The sequence below is a fragment of the Elephas maximus genome, chromosome 3 (genome assembly GCF_024166365.1).
Source record: "Elephas maximus indicus isolate mEleMax1 chromosome 3, mEleMax1 primary haplotype, whole genome shotgun sequence".
Classification (NCBI taxonomy): Eukaryota; Metazoa; Chordata; class Mammalia; order Proboscidea; family Elephantidae; genus Elephas; species Elephas maximus.
In genome coordinates, this window is record NC_064821.1 from 159,543,470 (window position 1) to 159,562,780 (window position 19,311).

General features: G+C 41.1%; 1 protein-coding gene across 10 annotated transcripts in view; it reads left to right on the plus strand.

Moving 5' to 3' along the window:
- LOC126073344 (myomegalin) overlaps positions 1-19,311 on the plus strand; it is a 254,478-nt gene that overhangs the window by 50,573 nt on the left and 184,594 nt on the right. For all 10 annotated transcript variants that reach the window (XM_049879947.1, XM_049879926.1, XM_049879928.1 and 7 more), the window contains exons 2-3: positions 2,303-2,358; positions 7,028-7,179. In XM_049879947.1, the coding sequence (XP_049735904.1) occupies positions 2,303-2,358; positions 7,028-7,179 (208 nt within the window). The remainder of the gene's footprint in view (positions 1-2,302; positions 2,359-7,027; positions 7,180-19,311) is intronic.

The following is a 19,311-nucleotide window of genomic DNA, read 5'->3' on the forward strand; positions in this document are numbered from 1 at the left end:
TTTAGTAATAAGGAATTGCCAGATGGTGTGTGTAGCCCAGTGTGCCCTGTCTGGTACCTTCATGTCCATCTGGGACTTAAAGTGAAGATTTATGCCAGGATCCAGCCCTGAGGCAGGGAAGAAAGAACGTTCTCAATTTCTAAACAAATGTCAGTCTATCCTCCGCCTCCTTGCGAAGGTCTTCTTCTGGCTAAATCTGTGTCTGCAGAGTTCTTATTGATAACTGGAAGTACCCAAGGGTTTAAAAAAGAAGCTAAAGGTAGAAAGCATCTCTCAGTAGGGTTATTGCAATTGTCTCTCTGTTTCTACCTGCACCACCCAACCATCTGCTGTCAAAATAGTAGCTAGCCCTTTTAAAGCATTAGTCACACAGTCCATTCCTCCCCTTGGCTCACAAACCGTCAGTGGCCAAATGCCTCTCAAAGGCTGAAAGGTCCTGAAAGGCTCTTTATAATCTGTTCCCTACCCAACCCTCCCATTACTTACCTGACTTAACCTCCTGCTATTCACCCCTTGCTCACTCTGCCCAGCCACATCGACCTGCTTGCCTTTCCACAAACATTTAGTATGCTCCTCCTAAGAGCCTTTGCGTTTGTTATTCTCTGCTCGTAAGACCCTTTCTTCCAGATACCCCCATGGCTACTCATTGCTTCTAAAGAGGCCTTATGTGCTGAAAATCACAATCCTCTCTCCCTCTTTGTCATCAGTTGAATTATGTCCCCCCAAAAATGTGTATATCAACTTGGTTAGCCCCTGATTCCCAGTATTGTGTGGTTGTCCTCCATTTTGTGATTGTAATTTTACATTACAGAGGATTAGGGCCAGATTATAATATCCTTACCAGGTCACATCCTTGATCCAATGTAAACGGAGCTTCCCTGGGGTGTGGCCTGCATGACTTTTTATCTCTCAAGAGATAAAAGGAAAGGGAAGCAAGCAAAGAGTTGGGGACCTCATACTACCTACCAAGAAAGCAGTGCTGGGAGCAGAGCACGTCTTTTGGACCTGAGGTTCCTGCACCTGAGAAGCTCCCAGACCAAGAGAAGACTGATGACCAGGACCATCCTCCAGAGCCAACAGAGAGAGAAAGCCTTCCCCTAGAGCTGGCACCCTGAATTTGGACTTGTAGCCTACCAGACTGTAAGAGAATACATTTCTCTTTGTTAAAGTCATCCACTTGTGGTATTTCCGTTATAGCAGCCCTAGATGACCAAGACTCTCCTCCTACCCGTATTCCCTACTTTCAATTTTTTATAGCACTTGTTCCCAACTGATATTCTACATTTTACTTGTCTCCCCTCACTAGAATGTAAACTCCATAGCTGAGGGGAGTTGTCTCTTGTATTCATTGCTGCATTCCGGAGCTTAAAACAACACCTTAAAACAAACTAGGTGCCAGAGAAGTATTTGTTGAATACGTCTGAAAATTCTTTTCCATTTTGTGCTGGGGATCATGGTGTTCACTGTGAGGCAAGCTTGGTGGGCAGGGATGCCTCTTGCTACTGACAGTCCATTAAATGCACTTTGCCTGTTTTTCTAGTTTTCTTTGTCAATTCTGCTTTTTAAACATTACCTTGAATTTTATGCCTCTTTCCACCTGCATGGTCTTTTCGGTTAGTTAAAGCCACCATAGCTTCTTACTTGGAGTTTAGACTTTCAGCATCCACTTTTACCCCCTCCATGCTCTCTCCACTTAGCTGCCACAATAATCTATCTGAAATATAAATCTGGCCGTTTACCATTAATTGCCTGATTTAAAATCCTATGGTAGCTTCCCATTGCCCTTTGCATAAACTCAGTATCCTTATGCCGTCCCGCAAGGCCCTTCATGGTCTGGTTGCAACATTGCCCTTCTCTGTTCCCCTAACAACAAGCCAAGTTCCTTCCTGACACAGGGTCTTTGCTGTTCCCTCAGGGTGGAATACTCTTCTGCTTCCATTCTTCATCTGGTTGACATTCTTCCCATCTTAAGTGTCCCTTTCTCAGAGTTTCCCCGAGTCCTTGTATTAGTTAAGTCACTACAAAGCTAATTAAATACTTGTGAAATTGTTTGTTTAGTGGCTATCTCTACAGTTTATGTGCTTCTTGAGGATAGGGATCCTTACTGTGGTGTTTACCTTTATATTCTCTGCATTTAATACTGTCCCTGACACATAGTAGGAGCATAGTAAATACTGTGAAGTGGAGAAATGCATGAAAAAAGAACAAGGTGCCTGGCTGGAAGGAGCTGTGTTACCTTAAAAGGTACTGTCACCCCAGAGCTTGGAGTGGTATCTCATTAATGACGTGTTTCTCTCCACAGAGATTATTTTGCAGAAGATGATGTGGAGATGGTACCCAGAACAGGTCACACAGCAGGTAAGGAGACCATGGGCTTTGCCTCATTAAATCCTTATAGTTTCCTGCTGATTGTAATTCCCTTGACTAATAAGTGGACTCTTTAAATTCATCATGGAGATACCTTCAAACTTTTGTTAACTTCCAAATTTGCACATACTTCTGTAGCATGTAATTCCCCACTTCTACTCTGTCCTATACGGTTGCTATGAGCCAGAATTGCCTCCATTGCAATGGGTTTTTTGTGACTACACCATTAAAATGGGTATAATCGTAGTGTCAACCTCATGGGTAAAGCTAAGTGAGAAAAATGCTTAGTGCAGACCTTATCAAGTAATGAGCACTAAGTAAATCTTAGTTGTTATTAATATATTCATAATAATATCATAATTATCACCGCCCTAATCTTAGACAGAAACTTCCTGATTACAAAACCAAAGTGAAGATGGCTCTCTTTTGGGGACCATTTTCCACAAAAACTTTATTTTATTTTATTGTGGTGAAAATATGCATAAAAGACATATACCATCTCAACAATTTCTACATGGAAAATTCAATGACAGAAATTTTTAATCACTTGAGATTTTACTCCTTGCTAAGTGATTTTCCTTTGTGGAAAAGTTTTTAACTTGAAGATGTTAAGGACTTCAGAGATACTTAAAATTAGTATTTGAAACCATGTGTGTTAAACCCACAAATTTTACGGGTCTACCATTTTTTTTTACCATAGTCGATAGGAGTCCCTGGGTGGTGCAGATGGTAAAGGTGCTTGGCTGCTCTCTGAAAGGTTGGGAGCCACTTTGGAAGAAAGGCCTGGTGACCTACTTCCAAAAAACCAGCCATCGAGAACCCTATGGAACACAGTTCCACTCTGAAACACACAGAGTCACCATAAGTTGGAATTGACTTGAAGGCAACTGAAAGAGACCATAGTCAATACTTTGAACGTCAAGATCCTCCATTTTGAGGTAAAGATTGAAGGATTGGGGCAGAAATGGGAGGGGAATGGAGAAAATGCCTACTAGAGGCAAGATACTGGGTTGGGTACTTTCATTCGTTATTCTGTTCGATCCATATAAAAACCCTGTGAGATAGGTTTATTATCCTCATTTTTACCAAGGCAGTGAAGCTCTGCAAAATTAAAAGATTTGCCAAAATTCCCACAATTAGCAAGAGTCAGAATTCAAATCCAAGCTTCAAAGGTGCGACTCTGTCCGTTAAATCTCAGGAATCTCACTGTAGTGTTTTATTGTTCTGTTTCATCAAATTCTCTTCCATTTAACAGCCTATTTAGCTTCACCTAAATGTGGAGGGAATCATTCTTTCTAATTTCTTTTATTTAAAAAATTCATATTTGCTTAGGAACATTCGGTGTATCAACAAAACAGGTATAACTTATTATTACAATCACAGAGTAGAATGCAGAACAGGACAATTATTTTGTACAAGCTGCATCAAAGGCAACTGAAGATGGAAAAAGTACCATCTCCGTATATAACTAATTCGTGCAGTGCACCAATAAAACCTGCTTTAAATTTCTCTGCTAATATACAACCTCTATGCCATACCAGGCAAAGTTAGTGACTATTGAAAATGCCATTAAGGGCAGGGCTGTGGATAGACACATTTGATAGTATGTTAATTTCATTAAAAAAAAAAACAGTATACAGTGTTCAGCTTAAAAACAAATCATCCAGTCTTATATTTCATCTTTTTTCTTTAAAAACAATGGTGTAATGAAGAAGTAAAATGCTTTCTAAACCTGTTGCCATCAAGTCTGTTCTGACACGTAGTGACTCTATAGAACTGCTCTGCAGCACCCGCTGGCCTTTTGGATAGCAGCCATAGCTCTTGAGCGCTGGTATCACCTTATTTATCATCATCGTTTTGCTCTTTATCTTTTTCCTCTTCTTTTTGCTCTTCCCCGTGATCTTCCTGATCCTTTTGGTCTTCCTCCTATTTCTTCTTTTCCTTTTTTTTTTCCCAAACTTGACAACCCCCTCCTCTTTTTTTTCCCCCTGCGTCAGACTTTCCTTTAGCCCAGAATACAGCTACAGCCTTTATAAAGTTTTCTTTATCTTAACAGCCTTCCCTCCCCACCCCCATCTTTTTAAGACTGTTTATTATCTGCTGCTGTTATCCTTCATTTCTCCAAAATTCCTTACCACATCACAATGGAAAGACCTGGATATTCTCCTGTAATTTTTGGGTGATACTTGGAATAAAACAAGAAAATGGCTGAAGGAGATTTTTTGGGTACATTGGGACTCTTGAATCAATCAATCAATCTCTGTTTCACTTTCTCACTCTCTCTGTTTTTTTAATCTCATTGGGGGAATTATAGGTTTTTTTTTCTCTTTTACAATGGGCCTTATTCACCTTTACCCTGTCTTCGGAAACCCTGGTGGCGTAGTGGTTAAGTGCTACAGCTGCTAACCAAAGTGTCAGCAGTTCAAATCTGCCAGGTGCTCCTTGGAAACTCTATGGGGCAGTTCTACTCTGTCCTGTAGGGTCGCTATGAGTCGGAATGGACTCGATGCACTGGGACTGGGACCATGTCTTCAAATTTTCCTTTCTTTTTAGCAAGCATGGATTTCCAAATTTCTGAGCACTTTTTAGAAAATTCTGAAAAGTTAGCTCGTGGGAGCATCTGGGTGTTTTTTTCTTATGTTCCTTCTGGCAACTTTAGGAAGAAAAAGAAAGGAAAGGAAAAAAGCATAAGGTGGCATTTTGCCTCTAGGCTCCTTAGAATCTCCTCTGCCCAAGTTCAGTTCATCTTCCACCCAGTGCCCATCTTGCTTTCACTGGCCCCCCCACTCTCTATGGAGCTTGATGTATTGTGATGACTATCATTCTTTCTGAGTAAAAAACTATCGTTCAGTAATAGGCTCACTGCTTCTTTCTGTCAGCCAAAAGAAGACATACGTTTTTATTTCTTCTGTCTGAGTCTGTATCCCCCCCTCACATCTGAGGTCATCTTTGTGCTTTGCTTGACTGAAGCCTTGATTTTTCGTTCTTTCAAAAGGTTACTTCTCAAAGGCAGGCATGGAGTTAGTAGCAGATTGGCCTTAATTGGAAATCCTGGTGGCGTAGTGGTTAAGTACTATGGCTGCTAACCAAAAGGATGGGAGTTTGAATCCAACAGAAGCTCCTTGGAAACTCTATGGGGCAGTTCTACTCTGTCCTATAGGGTCGCCATGAGTCGGAATCAACTCAACGACAATGGGTTTTAGGTTCTCCCAGGGTAATGCTTCTGTTAGTTAATGGAATAATTGAGTCTGCCCCTTTGCTTCCTTTCCCTGGACTCTTAAACCTGTTACAATCCTTTAGCTGCTAAATTAACACGATATTAGCATACTGCTAAGAAGGACCAGTAGAGAGAACATGGGATTTTGAAACAGAACCTGGCTTGAATCCTGGTTCTGCTATTTCTTAGCAATGTGATCTTGAGCAACCGAACTTCCTGAACCTTTATTTAATCATCAGTAAAAGCCACATCTATTTCATTGGTTGCTGTGACCTTATGAATGAAGAAATCGTTGTGAAACCATTTTGTAATTTATAATGCCCTTTAAAGATGTTGGTTGTTACAGTTGTTATCATTCTTAAGTAGTAACCTGAAAGATTCTCAGTAGCTGGATTTGAAAAATAAATTTTAGCTAGTAGTTTTTTTTTAAGGCTTGTTTTGATTATCTTTTGTCATGCAACAAACCCACCCAAAACTTAGTGGCTTAAAATAGGGATCAGCAAAATGTGACCCATGTGACCCATGTGCCCATGGCCAGTTTTTGTAAATAAAGTGTTATGACAACATGGCCATTCGTTTACTTTTATCTACATCTGCTCTGAGCTACAAGGGCAGAACTGAATAGCTGTGACAGAAACTGTATGGCCCACAACCCTAAAATATTTACTATCCAGTCCTTTAAGAAGCTTGCCCTCCCCTAGCTTAAAACTGCAATGGTTTATTATTTCTCAAAATTCTGTAGGTTGATAAGAAGGGCAAGTGACAACAAGACAGACACTGGGTGACTGTGTGCCTCACTGAGAAAAAATGAACTAAATATGGGTAGAAGCCATCCAAAGAAACCAAGAGGCAAAATGTCATCGTATGTTTTCTTTCTTTCTTCTGCTGGTCTCACTTGGTATCACTCAGGTGGCTGTAGTCATCTGATGGCTTGACTGAGGCCGAGGTCCTTAATAGTTTTGTTCGCATGTCTAGCAGTTGGTGACTGGCATCTTTATTCCCCTCTACTTGGCCTCTCCTCCTCATCCTTGCTGGGCTTCTTCACAGCATGCTGGTCTTAGGGTTCCAGAAGAAATGAGTAGGAATGCAAGGTCTCTCAAGACCTAGTCTCTGGAACTCATACGGTGATGTTTCCACCATGGTCTGTTGACCAAAGCAAGTCACTAGGCCAACCCAGATTCAAGGAATGGAGAAATAGACTCTACTTCTTCATGGGAGGAGCAGGAACATCACATCACAAAGGTGCGTGGATACAAACTAGTGTGACTCACTGGGACCACTATGAATATGATCTACCATAGCCTGCATTACGTGAACTGTTTCTATGAGGCCTACAATTGGTTTATATTTTGCAGGAACCAAATTGTGTTGGAAGGTGCAGGTTAGAATGATCATAGTGCCAATATTATATAAACTTTTCTTGTTGTTCCCTTTCACTGACAGCTTTTCTTAGTGACACTAAAGATCGAGGCCCTCCACCACAGTCACATACCTGGAGAAGTGGTGAGAAATTCTCCTTTGGACAGACACATTCCTTGAGAGCATTTGAAAAGCCCCCTCAAGTGCAGACCCAGGCCCTTCGAGACTTTGAGAAGGTAAGTCACATGGGTGGATAATTGTGACCCCCAACTAGAAGCAGTATCATGGAATAGTGATGTTCTTATAGAAAACATGGCTTGTAGATTAGTCTGATTGTGAGCAGCGTTGCTTTAAGGGACTCTTTTAAGAGCGTATGTCCCAATAAGCATATGCTTCATGTTGGGGGCTATGATTCATGGACCATTGCCTGTACCAATGAATTCTGTGTTACCATTTATACTGAGTTTACTTCTCACATAAGCTCAGTAAGTTTCAATGGCACCCTGAGAATCTGTAGCTGGACGATAGTGGACCCAGGAGGCCCAGTCCAGTCTGCTGCCATTATATTTTCTGTTGCTGGCTTGGACCACTCTAAAGATGTGGATACTGTCCACAGAATGAGGTGACTCAGCCCCAACTATTTTTCTTTTCAACAAGAATCTGACAATGTTGCTTGGAATGCCTGAATCAACTCTTGAAGTATTCTGCCTCTTGATGTGTTTGTCCTTAGATTTGGTCAAGAGCAATTACTGACACTGTAATACAGGTCCCCAGCTCCTGTTTCTTGAGTGGCTCCAGGAACTCTGTTCAATAGAACCCATTCACTGACATTTAAATGGCCCTGCAAGAGGGGCCCTGGATTTCTTATGCTGCTATGTTCTAAAAAAAGGAACAGTTCTTTGGTGACCCCTGGGGGTTGCCCAAGGATCAGGCCATAAAACAGTAATGTGAAAATAGGTCCTTAGATATTTGGACTTCTCTCTTACTTGAATTGATAGCTTTTGACAGGTAATAAAATTCCATTAAAAAAAAAAGATTAATAAATCAGTGTTGACATGGATTTACCCAGACCCAATAAGCAATCTTTTCTCAATTTGCAAATAGAAATGTTCTGCTAAGACTTAATGTACATCTTACCAGATATTCCTGTGAGCAAAGAATATGTTCCATGTAACATGTGCCTGAGAATTAAAACCCTACTCTTGTTCTTTTTTGTTCAGAGTTGTCATGGATACTGTTAAAAAAAAGGACACAGAGAGTTTGTAGAAACATTATGTGGCTTTGGAAGGCTAACCTTCTGAATAGCTGTGCGGTGCTGGTGGTGGGAGTGGGGTGGTAACACTCCCAATCCCTTCTTCTTCGTTTACCTTTTAGATCTGCTACAACATAGAAAAGGAGAGCTGGAGAGCTACCCAAAGTTGTGTGACATGTTCTCTGAAAGATAGTCTGCCCACCCCATTTCCCTCTTGGTTGAAAGATGGTCTGGAACATAGGTGTGGGGGATGTCACCTCCGCTGATGCAATGAATAGCCAGATGTCACCTCCACTGGTGTGATGAATGGCTGCAGGGAGACGGAAGAGAATGGGTTGGGGTGGGAAGTGAGCAGGGGCCAGCTAAGTTTCATATGTGAAGTCCTAAGTGCTTTTCTCTTAAAGTTTAGGTCTGATATCACTCATCAGTCCTTACCTCTCAGTGCTGGGAACCAATGACAGAAGTCAAACTCGGAAGCAGAGAAAAGGCCAATAAGAGATATTTTCAATTCCTCCCCAGCATGAAGCAATAAATAAAGTAACAATGAAGATATGACACAATTCCTTGTCAGGAAAGTCATTACCTGTAAACTGAGCCGTGCCTTTGTGCTCACAGGTCTGTTCGTTCTTGTGTCTATTCATCCATTCTGTAAACTTCATTGACAACTTCTAGTATATGAAGAGCCTCCATGGGAGATCTTGAAAATTAGAGGAAGCATTGGTTAGAAAAAATATGAAGGATAGAGACACATTCCAATGCCCCATCCTGAAAAATGGTAACATACCAAGTAAAATCACATCATATCTTCTGTGAAGTTTATAACATGCATTTGGTAGCCTTTGGATAAAGGATGGAGAGTTGTACTCAGACAGAGGGAAGGAAGGAAAAGATTTCATGCCAGAGAAGGGTAGGATCCTCCAGGACTTCAAACAAGTGTCAAAGGGATACAGTCCTGAGCTGCATGGCCAGGAAGACATCTTTATTTCATCCATCCATTCATGTGACAAACACTTATTGATCACTTTAGATAAATTACTGTATCTGCCCTCAGATAGCTATAGCCTGCTGGGAGGGAAGTACAGACTTTCATACTGATAACATCTGCAAAGGCAAACCCTAGTTCCCCAAACAAGGTCAGGGGTTAGGATGTCAACATATCTTTTGGAGGGACACAATTCAATCCACAACAGCCTCCAAAGCTGAATTAGATTTTACCAGACAGAGAAGGAGAGTATGATATTCCAGACAGAGAGGAAATTTTAGGGAAAGGGAGAGAGGCATGTTCATGGACTGAGTCTGAAAGACTGGACTCGAGGAAGGTAAGGGAGAGCAGTTAGAACAAGAAAAGAAGTAATGTTATAAGTATTTAATGAGTAAAAAGTGACTCATCAGTAATATGATTGCTTTTAAAACGTTTGCGGAAGTAGGAAATTCTACAGAAGAAAGCCTTTCGTTCCAGAGTAAGAGATACCGGACTGAAAATGCAATTATGATGCATGAAACCAAAGCATAATTGATCAGTTAACAAATGAGAATGACAGCATCTTTCTTCACTATGTTGATGCAGGAAGAAGGTACAAAGACAGCTAAACTTTGAAGACGCAAGATTTTCTTAGCATGGGTGGGGTTAGGAGTGATGGAGCATGAGGGGGGAGGAAAGTCAGGTAATAGCCACACAGTTGACTCTGTTCAACTTCACACTGCTAGGTGCAAATTAAATTGTTACTCCAAGGCATGCTTGTCAGGTTGAGGCCAGTAGGTATTGTTTCCCATGATGTGCGGGAAGTTTGACTTAGTATACGCCTTTCATATTTAAACCTTGCCAGCTTTGTGATAAAGGGGCTTTTTCCCCCCAGATTATTCACTGATGGATTTCTATTCTTTCCACATCTATAGATTTGAGCAATGGTCTCTTAAATTGCGTCTCATAAATTGCCTTATTTTGCCTTTACAAACCTCCGTGAAGCATTATTGTCCCCATTCTTCAAATGAGGAAGCCAGAGCTCATAAAAGTTGACTTTTTCAGGGCCATAGAGTACCATGATTGGAAATATTAATAGGTTAGCTTTGGTCTCCCACGTTCAGGTCATGGTTGACAAATATAAGTGAATTGAGTGACTCTATCCCCAAAATTGCACAAGCTACTCAAAGTGCTGGCCTCTTGAAGGTGGGTCAGAAATAATTTTTACAGAAATAATGTTTAAAAATGGCCATAGTCATGTGTTAGGAAAAATTCCATCTTATACACTTTCTCACTGATCACAGGACCCACCTCCTCCCCCAGCATCTCTGGACCGAGACTAGGGCAACAAGTAAATAATACTAGCTTGCGGCTGCCATGAGTAGCTTGAGGTTGCCATGAGTCAGAATGCCATGACTCAATGACAACTGGTTTTAGCATTTATTAAAGTCCCTAGGTAGTACACACATTCTTGGCTGCTGACCAGGAAGTTGGAAGTTTGTGTCCTCGGAAGAAAGGCCTGACGATCTACTTCCCCAAAAAATCAGCCACTGAAAATCCTATGGAGCACAGTTCTACTCTGACACACATGAGTTCACCAGGGTGGATTATTCAGTAGGCAAGGTAATCTTTCACTTTGTCAATTTTCTGCTTCTAGGTATGCTGGCATCTGTCCCTCTTCCAAACCCCATGGTACCTTCCTACAGAATCAAAGCCTCTTTTCAAATTTACAATCCCGGGGAGAAAGATGAAAGCCAAAGACACAGGGAAAGATTTGTCCAAAGGACAAATGGACCACAACTAGCACAGCCTCCACCAGACTGAGTCCAGCACAACTAGATGGTGCCTGGCTACCACCACTGACTGCTTTGTCAGGGATCACAATAGAGGGTCCTGGACAGAGCTGAAGAAAAATGTAGAGTGAAATTCTAACTCACATACACTCACACACAAAAAGACCAGACTTATTGGTTTGACAGAGACTGGAGAAATGCCAGACACCCTCTTAGCTGAGTAATGAAGTCACTCCTGAGGCTCACCCTTCAGCCAAAGATTAGACAGGCCCATAAAACAAAACAAGACTAAATGGGCACACCAGCTCAGGGACAAGGATGAGAAGGCAGGAGGGGACAGGAAAGCTAGTAACGGGGAACCTAAGGTCAAGAAGGGAAGAGTGTTGACATGTCATGGGGTTGGCAACCAATGTCACAAAACAGTATGTGTATTAATTACTTAATGAGAAACTAATTTGCTTTGTAAGCCTTCATCTAAAGTACAATAATAATAATAAAAAAATAGAAAAAAAATTAATAATCCCTTACAGGGGTGGATGACCCAGTCAGCAAGATAAGCTGGGTTTACTTATTACTTACTAATCTGTAATGAATAATTTTACAAAGACGTGGTGGTGAAACTCGTGTGAAATTGTTCACTACAGATGATCTGGTAAGTAAAGTAAGCACAATGCTTACCTTGCCTATTAGGTAATCAGTGATTACCCTGGAGGGTTACCATAAGTTGGAATCGACTTGGCAACTGATTTAGAGTTTATTGATCGCTTTCTATGTGTCACGTACTGTTCTAAGTACATTATCTCACTTAATGCTCACAATGACCCTATGAAGAAGGCATGATTATCACCCCAACTTACAAATGAGGAAATCAGGCACAAAGAATAACAACTGTACTTGCCCAATGTCTCATAATTGTGGACCTGAAAATATCAGTCATTTTTTGACCTAAAATAGTGAGTGCTTTCCAGGCTGGGGAGCTCAGCTGGTTAAAGTTTGGTGCTAATGAAGGTGCTAGCTCAAAACCATTCTTCTATTTAAATTGGCACAGATTGTAATACTAACCAAACTTCTATCTTCCCTAGGTAAACTGTAAATCTTTTACCTCCCAATATTCTCAATCACATACTATCCACTTCATTAGTTCTGAACTGCTTGCAATTCATACTTCCATGTTTCATATTTCCATGTCTTAGCTACTGCTGTTCCTTCTGCCTGGAATGGTTTTTCTCTCCTGATTTTACCTGGTTAAAAATTTCAGCTAAGGTGCCTTTTCCTTCCTTCCTCCCTCCCTCCCTCCCTTCCTCCCTCCCTTCCTCTCTCCCTCTCTCTCTCCCTCTCTCCCTCCTTCCCTTCTCGTTTCCTAACTCTCCAATCTCAAAATATACACTCAGACTCTAAGTTCTCAGGGTGGAATACACCCCTTGCTCCTTTTTTTAATCTCTAGGATAGTCAGAATTGACTCAATGGCAAACAAGAAGAATCTAGTATAATGCCCAGTACACAGTGAGTGCTCAGTGAATATTCATAAACTAAACTTGGTGAAACGTATTGACAATTAGGCATTCTATTGGGTTTATATTTCCCCTGGCCTCCACTCAATATTCTCAGTAAGTTGAATGGTTGTAAGGAGGGAGTCTGTGTATTAATTGATTGGGCAAGATGGGAAACTGGGAAGTTAAGAAGTGTACATTCATTTTTAACGGTGAGTTCAAAGGGAGACAATTTTCCAGCTAAGCTAGGGTGATAAAATTCCAGGGTTCTTGGGGAAATGAGAGGACCATTCAGAAATGATGAGGTTGCACTGGTGAAATGTGTGCAGTTTGACTTTAGACATAGAATCAAAATGGCAGATGCTACAGAAAAGCCATAGTGGGGTGGGGGAGGGTGGCTGTAATATCAAGAGGGACCTCCCCTGCCCTGTACTGTTTACACCTTTTCTAACAGTGTCTTCTTTGACACCAAAATGCCAGCAAAACCAGCTGCAATGTTTGTCCATTTATAGTTGGAAGGCAGCTTGCACTAGCATTATGAATCCAACTGCAGTGAGTCAGCCTGTTGAGTCCCCACCCATCCTGGCAAACGTTTCCACTTGAATTTTGAAATCTGTGGGTTAAAAAATAAAAGAAGCTTTAGAATTGGAGGCTTTTTTACCTTATGGAGAGCTGAGTTATTACAGGCTGGGCTTCCTGTCCTAGTTTAGGTGGACCTGGGTCATGTTGCTGCCTCCTTTAGGTTCAACAATTTCAGTGTTTCTTGTGTGCTTCTCTGTAATCACTGCCTTGGTAAATGAATGCTGCTCATGAAGTTCATTTTCGTTTTTTAAAAGATTGGCATTTATGCCTCCAAAACCACAGTGCCCCAAACATACTAGTCTTGTTTTCATTGGCATCTGGAGACATTCAGAAAGTTGTTGGATGGCAAAGGGAAGATCTTAAACTTCCAGCATTCATAAGCACAATTTTTTTCTCCTTTTTAAAAAATGTGTCTCTTCAGAGGGCTCCCACACAGTCATTCCACAGACCTTCAGCGATGTTTTCATTCCTGAGTCACACTGCCAAAGTCATGCATCAAATCATCTGTGTTTTCGCAAGAACTACCAAATGAAAGGAATGATTCTAAGTGTTGCAGAGGATACAGAAGTATATAAGCCACCATTCTCAAAGGGCACACTACCCGATTAGGGGAATATGGAATTTAAATTATGCAATAAATAAAACCTTAAATATTAGGACAAAATGTTTTTTCTTTGTATTTGTATTTTTAATTTGTATCTTATATATGTGAAGTCCTTATAAAGTTATAAATATTAGCTCACATTTTTCTTGTTCTCTATTACATATAGTGATTAACATCATGCATAGCATATAGTATTGTTGTTGTTCTTAGTTGCTGTCAAGTTGATTCCAACTCATGGCAACCTGATATGTGCAGGGTAAAACTACCCTATAGCATTTTCAAGGCTGAGACATTTCAGAAGCGGATCACTAGTCCTGTCTTCTGAAGCCCCTCTGGGTGGGTTCAAATCTCCAAACTTTTGCTTAGTATTTGAGTGCTTAACCGTTTGCACCACCCAAGGACTCCTAGCAAATAGTAGGAATGGCTTTTTCTTTTCTTCTTCTTTGTTGTGTTTTGGATAAATGAATGACGCTGAGTTTTCTTGCTTGGGTAACAGTGATGCCATCCACTGAGAAAGAGAACAACTGGAGCAGGCACATATATTGTTGTTGTTGTTAGGTGCTGTTGAGTCAGTTTCGACTCATAGCGACCGTATGTGCAACAGAACTGCCTCGTCCTGCACCATTCTCACAATTGTCGTTAGGCTTGACCCCATCTTGCAGCCACTGTGTCAATTCATCTCACTGAGAATTTTCCTCTGTTTTACTGACCCTCTACTCTACCAAGCATAATGTCCTTTTCCAGGGACTGGTCCTTCCTGATAACACGTCCAAAGTATATGAAACATAGTCTTGCCATCTTTGCTTCTAATGAGCATTCTGGCTGTGCTTCTTCCAAGACAGATTTGTTTGTTCTTCTGGCAGTCCATGGTATATTCAATATTCTTCACCGACACCATAACTCAAATGCCTGGATTCTTCTTCAGTCTTCCTTATTCATTGTCCAGCTTTCACATGCATATGAGGGGATTGAAAACACCCTCGCTTGCTTGGGTTAGGTGCACCTTAGTCCCTAAAGTGAAGTCTTTGCTTTTTAACTCTTTAAAGAGATCTTTTGCAGCAGATTTGCCCAATGCAATGTGTCATTTGATTTCTTGGCTACTGCTTCCATGTACCTTGTTGATTGTAGATCCATGTAAAATAAAATCCTTGACAGCTTCAATCTTTTCTCCATTTATCATGATGTTGCTTATTGGTCCAGTTGTGAAGATTTTTGTTTTCTTACATTGAGGTATAATCTATACTGCAAAAAAAAAAAAAAAAAAATACTGCAGGCTGTGGTCTTTTATCTTCATCAGTAAGATCACATATACCCATTGCCATCAAGCAATTCCGACTCAAAGCAACCCTATAGGACAGAGTAGAACTGCCTCATGTGGTTTCCAAGGAACACGTGGTGAATTCGAACTCCCAACCTTTTGGTTAGCAACCATAACTCTTAACCACCACACCACCAGGGTTTCCAAGATCACATATAATACTTTTATAATCATTAAAACAACAGCATCAATGAACCAAAAACAGGTAAAGTGATTTTCATTTTTGAAAGGAAAAAAAAAAAATGGAGATTCCTTCAGCTCTTAAGGAATTCTAAAGCTAGTTGGGGAGACAGTCAAACAGATAATCTCAATGTATGTGTTGTGATAAGGAGCACAACAGGAGTAGGCACACAGTGCAGTGGGAGACACAGGAGGGGCCCTTACCCAGACTTTAGGGAAAGATAGGCTTCCTGTAGTAGGTAATCTCTAAATCAAGTTCTTAAGGATGAGTTGGAGTTAGTTAAGTAAGAGCTGCTGGGGGGTAAAGAGGAATGACATTTCAGGACAACACTGCTACACGTGAAAAGCCCTGGAGGCAGCAGAGAGCCCAGTGGATTCAGGTCTAGGAGGCTTTTTGTCATGGCTGCAGCACTAGAGTGTCAAATGGAATTCTGGTTGGCTGTTCTTTTTCTCCCTGTCCACCCCTGTCCAAAGCATTATTGTTGCAGTGTTATTCATGCTATCTTTGTGAATTCCTAGCTAAAATGCCTTGAGCAGGCCTTGATCATGCCTTTGAAATTGCCTTTCTTTCCTAGAGAAGAATGGTAAAAGGATTATTGAAAACCTAGAGGAATGGATCCCCCATGTGTCTGTCAGTTTGTCATACTGTGGGGGCTTGTGTGTTCCTGTGATGCTGGAACCTATGCCACTGGTATTCAGATACCAGCAGGGTCACCCATGGAGGACAGGTTTCAGCTGAGCTTCCAGACTAAGACAGACTAGCAAGAAGGACCTGACAGTCTACTTCTGAAAAGCATTAGCCAGTGAAAACCTTACGAATAACAGCAGAACATTGTCTGATATAGTGCTGGAAGATGAGCCCCCAGGTTGGAAGGCACTCAAAAGATGACTGGGGAAGAGCTGCCTCCTCAAAGTAGAGTCAGCCTTAATGATGTGGATGGAGTAAAGCTTTCGGGACCTTCATTTGCTGATGTGGCATGACTCAAAATGAGAAGAAACAGCTGCAAACATCCATTAATAATCGGAACCTGGAATGTATGAAGTATGAATCTAGGAAAATTGGAAATCGTCAGAAATGAAATGGAACACATAAACATCGATATCCTAGGCATTTTCTTTTTTTTTATTAGTGAGCTGAAATGGACTGGTATTGGCCATTTTGAACTAGGCAATCATATAGTCTACTGTGCTGGGAATGACAACTTGAAGAGGAATGGTGGTGTATTCATGGTCAAAAAGAGCGTTTCAAGATCTATCCTGAAGTACAACGTTGTCAGTGATAGGATAATATCCATACGCCTACAAGGAAGACCAGTTAATACGACTATTATTCAAATTTACCCACCAACCACTAGGGCCAAAGATGAAGAAATGGAAAATTTTTATCAGCTGCTACAGCCTGAAATTGATCGAACATGCAATCAAGATGCATTGATAATTACTGATGATTGGAATGCGAAAGTTGGAAACAAAGAAGAAGGACCAGTAGTTGGAAAATATAGCCTTGGTGATAGAAGCAATGCTGGAGATCGAATGATAGAATTTTGCAAGACCAATGACTTCTTCATTGCAAATACCTTCTTTCACCAACATAAACGGTGACTATACACATGGACCTCACCAGATGGAACACACAGAAATCAAATTGACTACATCTGTGGAAATAGACGATGGAAAAGCTCAATATCATCAGTCAGAACAAGGCTAGGGGCTGACTGTGGAGCAGACCATCAATTGCTCATATGCAAGTTCAAGCTGAAACTGAAGAAAATCAGAGCAAGTCTACAAGAGCCAAAATATGACCTTGAGTATATTCCACCTGAATTTAGAGACCATCTCAAGAATAGATTTGATGCATTGAACACTAGTGACCGAAGACCAGACGAGTTGTGGCATGACATGAAGGACATCATCCATGAAGAAAGCAAGAGGTCACTGAAAAGACAGGAAAGAAAGAAAAGACCAAGGTGGATGTCAGAGGAGACTCTGAAACTTGCTCTTGAGTGTTGAGCAAAAAAAAAAAAAAAAAAGCAAAAGGAAGAATTCATGAAGTAAAAGAACTGAACAGAAGATTTCAAAGGGCCTCTCGAGAAGACAAAGTCAAGTATTATAATGACATGTGGAAAGAGCTGGAGATGGAAAACCAAAAGGGAAGAACACGCTCAGCGTTTCTCAAGCTGAAAGAACTGAAGAAAAAATTCAAGCCTCGAGTTGCAATAGTGAATGATTCCATGGGTAAAATATTAAATGATGCAGGAAGCATCAAAAGAAGATAGAAAGAATACACAGAGTCATTATACCAAAAAGAATTAGGCAATGTTCAACCACTTCAAGAGGTAGCATATGATCAGGAACTGATGGTACTGAAGGAAGAAGTCCAAGCTGCTCTGAAGACATTGGCCAAAAACAAGCCTCCAGGAATTGATGGAATATCAATTGAGATGTTTCAACAAACAGATGCAGCGCAGGGGGTGCTCACTCGTCTATGCCAAGAAATATGGAAGACAGCTTCCTGGCCAACTGACTGGAAGAGATCCATATTTATGCCCATTCCCAAGAAAGATGATCCAACCAAATGTGGAAATTATAGAACAGTATCATTAATATCACACGCAAGCAAAATTTTGCTGAAGATCATTCAAAAATGGCTGCAGCAGTGTATCAACAGGGAACTGCCAGAAATTCAGGCTGGTTTCAGAAGAGGACATGGAACCATGGATATCATTGCTGATGTCAGACGGATCCTGGCTGAAAGCAGAGAATACCAGAAGGATGTTTACCTGTGTTTTATTGACTATGCAAAGGCATTTGACTGTGTGGATCATAACAAACTATAGATAACACTGCAAGGAATGGGAATTCCAGAACACTTAATTGTGCTCATGAGGAACCTTTACATAGATCAAGAGGCAGTTATTCAGACAGAACAAGGGGATAGTGATTGGTTTAAAGTCAGGAAAAGTGTGCGTCAGGGTTGTATTCTTTCACCATACCTATTTAATCTGTATACTGAACAAATGACCCGAGAAGCTTGACTATATGAAGAAGAATGGGGCATCAGGATTGGAGGAAGACTCATTAACAACCTGCATTATGCAGATGACACAACCTTGCTTGCTAAAGTGAAGAGGACTTGAAGCACTTACTAATGAAGATCAAAGACCACAGCCTTCAGTATGGATTACACCTCAACATAAAGAAAACAAAAATCCTCACAACTGGACCAACAAGCAACATCATGATAAACAGAGAAAAGATTGAAGTTGTCAAGGATTTCATTTTACTTGGATCCACAATCAACAGCCATGGAAGCAGCAGTCAAGAAATCAAAAGACGCATTGCATTGGGTAAATCTGCTGCAAAGGACCTCTTCAAAGTGTTAAGAGCAAAGATGTCACCCTGAAGACTAAGGTGCGCCTGACCCAAGCCATGGTATTTTCAATCACATCATATGCATGTGAAAGCTGAACAATGAATAAAGAAGACTGAAGAAGAGTTGACGCCTTTGAATTGTTCTGTTGGCGAAGAATATTGAATATACCATGGACTGCCAAAACAACAAACAAACCTGTCCTGGAAGAAGTATGGCCAGAATGCTCCTTAGAGGCAAGGATGGTGAGACTGCATCTTACATACTTTGGACATGTTGTCATGGGGGATCAGTCCCTGGAGAAGGACATCATGCTTGGCAGAGTACAGGGTCAGCGGAAAAGAAGAAGACCCTCAACGAGGTGGATTGACACAGTGGCTGCAACAATGAGCTCAAGCATAACAACGATTGTAAGGATGGCGCAGGACCAGGCAGTGTTTCGTTCTGTTGTGCATAGGGTCGCTATGTGTCAGAACCAACTCGACAGCACCTAACAACAACAACAACAAGAGGAATGGATAAAGCCATAAATTGGCATTTCCCCTCGAATGCTAGAAACTCAGGAAATAGTCTTCCTGGGATGGGCCAGTTGTGAACAAACAGCACCAAGTTTTGCTGCTGTTTGGTCTAGCCAAGCTGATGAAGGATCTATTTTGGAGCCTAGAAGTCCATGGGAGCTCCCAGCATCACTGCAGTCAGCTGTCATTTCTCCATGCAGCTCTTCCAACTGTCTCTGACAGCACTACTTCTGGCTGTGCCATCTATTTTTGGCCGCCAGGGAAGCTGTTATTTGTTTTGCATAGTTTGTAGTGCTCTAG